The 3,322-nt window shown below is 38.1% G+C and overlaps 1 protein-coding gene across 1 annotated transcript; it reads left to right on the top strand.

The window, feature by feature from the left end:
* Nucleotides 1–852: 852 nt before the first annotated feature.
* LOC129571595 (zinc finger and BTB domain-containing protein 41-like) lies at nt 853–1,422 on the top strand (the record flags this gene model as incomplete). The annotated part of the gene is made up of 1 exon (XM_055451403.1): nt 853–1,422. A coding segment is annotated over exon 1 (570 nt), but the record flags the coding sequence as incomplete, so codon positions are not given.
* Nucleotides 1,423–3,322: the final 1,900 nt, after the last annotated feature.

Raw genomic sequence — 3,322 nt, 5'->3', positions numbered from 1 at the left:
AAAATTTGCTTTTTTATGTGCGCGATTTGCGCGCAACTGATAAGAGATAAGAGATAACTGGCTTCAGCAATGTTATAGAAGACCTCGAGTACTACAACTTTGCTGAAGACACCATGTTGTTATCTCCTATCAGTTGCGCGAAAACCGTGAAGACCGCAGAGGCTAGACGGTACTACAACATACTCTACTTTAACGCCAACAGAATCATCAGAAAACATACTCGCCTTTTCAAAAATATAAATCGAAGAAAAAACATACTCCACTCTCAATCTCACCCATAGAAATATTCAAGCCTCATTTTTGTGGTGTCTTCAATCACACTCCAAGTATTTTTGATAGCAACACGATATTCTAATGCGACTTCTTTTCAAAGCATTCTTGATTGGATAATAATACTCGCCAGGATACTCGATAGATGATTGAATGATACAGAGCGGTTCTATGTCATTTTAGTTTTTTTGTATACAAACAACTGAAATGACATAGATTCACTGTATGTATTGTGATTCACAGTTTTATCACGCATTGGTTTCTAAAATAACCAGATACAGCAAACTCTATAGCTAGGAAACCACTGAATATTTTTGCATTCTTGTTTGGAAACAAATGTAGGGAATTGAACTAGCTTTCATTTGATACCTTACAACCCTAATTTGTTTACATTTTGACAAAAAAAACGTGACGAATGAGTTTGTTGTTGATCGACAACAGTTTGTTTATATTACACAGCGAAACCTTCCGATAAGAGACGCTTCCAATAGTGGAATATACAAACAGCTAATGGAAAACAATTTGGAGCCATGCGATTCCACTGTTACGGGGTTTCACTGTATGTTTTGAATGCAATAGAAAATGAACCCATTCAAAGGTGTTTCTAGTGGACGCAGTAAGCACAAGTCAAAATCGGCAAAGGTTGAAGTCAAGCAAGAGCCGGTGATTAAGGAAGAGCCCAGCGACGTTGACGGTGTCATGAACATACCACGGCCGAGAGTTGGTGGAAGATATCGAGCGAATTACGGAGGACCGGTCGACTTTGGCTGTGACTTCGATGAGATAAAGGATGAAATAAAATGCGAAGAAGAAGAGACAGGTAAAGAGAAAGACTCGACACCACGTGAACGATCGAATGACGGAGCTGCCAACGATGATGACAATGAAGATCCAATGGGTTATGCAATCGATGTGCAACCACCGCAACCGGTCAGCAGCAGAAAGAAACGGAATGGAAGCGCCAAAAAACGAAACAAACGGACGATTCCCAGGAATCGAGCAGCCAAAAAGCAAAAGAAGCACAAATGCCATGTGTGCAATCATTTGGCAAGCTGCAAGTATGCACTCATGGAACACTTCCAAATTCACACTGGAGAAAAACCGTTTCAGTGTGATATTTGTTTGAAGTCCTTTGCACGAAAAGATGCTTTGGTTCGTCATAAGAAAACGCATGGTCAATTTCGTTGTTCAAAATGTAAGCAAAGATTTGAACAAGAATCAGTTAAGATCGACCATGAACGATTATGTAATTCCCATCAATTCGAATGCGATATTTGCGGATATAGAACGATCAACAAATCACATTTGACAGTTCATATGCGGATTCACAAAGGGGAAAAGCTGTTCAAGTGCACAATTTGTTTCAAATCGTTTACAACCAACTCTGATCTTCATAGGCATTCAATGACCCACAAAGATGAACTGCCGAATGCTTGTTCGAAATGCGGTCGAAGATTTGCCACTCCTGGCGAAAAGCAGTTACACGAAACGCGCTGCCAACGAACTCTTTTCGCATGTAACCAGTGTCATTACAAAACTGTTCACAAGCATAGCTTGAAGCGGCACATGCAATCAAAACACGGAGCCAAAAAATCGATCGAATGTGAAATTTGCAGCAAACAATTCGTCAAACAGATTTATTTAAATCAGCATTTGTCTACAGCTCACAGCGACCAATTTCCATTCCAGTACCCCAAGTGCTTCGGAGGATACGCAACCGAAGACGAAAAAGAGGTTCACGAAGATAGCTGTGGCTACCGTCGCTATCAATGCTATTTGTGTAACGAGCATTATCGAGGCAAACATGATTTACAGACACACATGCGGAAAGATCACACCGGAGAGCGGATTCAATGCAAAGTGTGTGCAGCGAGCTTTACCCAGAAAAGTGATGAAAATCGACACATGAAAAATGTTCACCGTTTGAAGAAGTGACAATCATGCATCGCATATTTGCATAAGTCGATAAACTCATTAACAAATAGTTGAACTGGAATGGACGCAATAACTGAACTTACACTTTTATACATTTGAAACACTTTCAATTCAATTCAATTTTTGAAATCAATTTGAAAAAACATTTAATATTCTTCAATACAAAAACTTCATGAATACCACCTTAGATCTAAGCTCCATTTTCGAATGAAACAAAACTGAAATAAATTGAAACAAAAAGCGAAGAGAGTTGATTTTTATTTCTGTCCTTATTTTCACAGCAATTTCTTCGATCAAGGAATGGAACAAGTGGTGTTTGGGAAATGTGTTGATACAAAATCAACTCTGCACTTTGATTGAGTTTGTCAATTTTTTTATGATGTTTCGGATTCAAATCGGATTTCTTTTGTATTGTATCCAGAGACTTGATTTGAATTGATTTCAGATCAATTGACCATTTGCTTCATTTTTTGCCGAGTGTTGAGAAAATATCATAATATTCTTGGCACTTCCGATTACAAAAGAATTAAAAGATGATTGAATTCTCTCTCATGGACACTGACTGGTTCTATGCAATTTCATTTATTGAATTTGCCCAATTTTCCAGCATAAATGCATGATGAATTCGATCTCATCAGCCTTAATTGAACCACTGAGAATGAATCACAAGCTCAATCGAAATGTTCACCACTACAGTATTTGAATACATTGTACACAAAAAAGGCACTTCGAAATGTTTGTACGCAAATACGACCTTTTGTACTGTCGCACTATGACTTTGTTCGGCCTCGAATACAACAGCAATATGACTCTCTTTCGCGCGCGACAAATTCTAGTTCCCTTTTTCAGCAAACTTATTCAAATTCTCCTTTTGTAAATATTGCAATTAAGTCTGGTATTCATTCTCATGGGTTCAATCCGACTGAATTTTGTTCAACTGACACATATGTTTGCGAACTCAATTCGACCATTCCACTCCAAGTGTAACAAAAATTGCAGATGACCCATCCGATTTCGCTCAAACTTGGTTTATAAACTTCTTATGGCCAAAAACTTGCAAAGCCAAAAAATTAGGGTGACCTAAATATTGAAAAAAATGAAAAATGGCACTTTTTGA

Source organism: Sitodiplosis mosellana, unplaced genomic scaffold (assembly GCF_009176505.1).
Source record: "Sitodiplosis mosellana isolate CC-2019 unplaced genomic scaffold, AAFC_SMos_1.0 Smas_scaffold_2952, whole genome shotgun sequence".
Taxonomy (NCBI): domain Eukaryota; kingdom Metazoa; phylum Arthropoda; class Insecta; order Diptera; family Cecidomyiidae; genus Sitodiplosis; species Sitodiplosis mosellana.
This window is presented reverse-complemented; position numbering and strand designations above follow the sequence as displayed.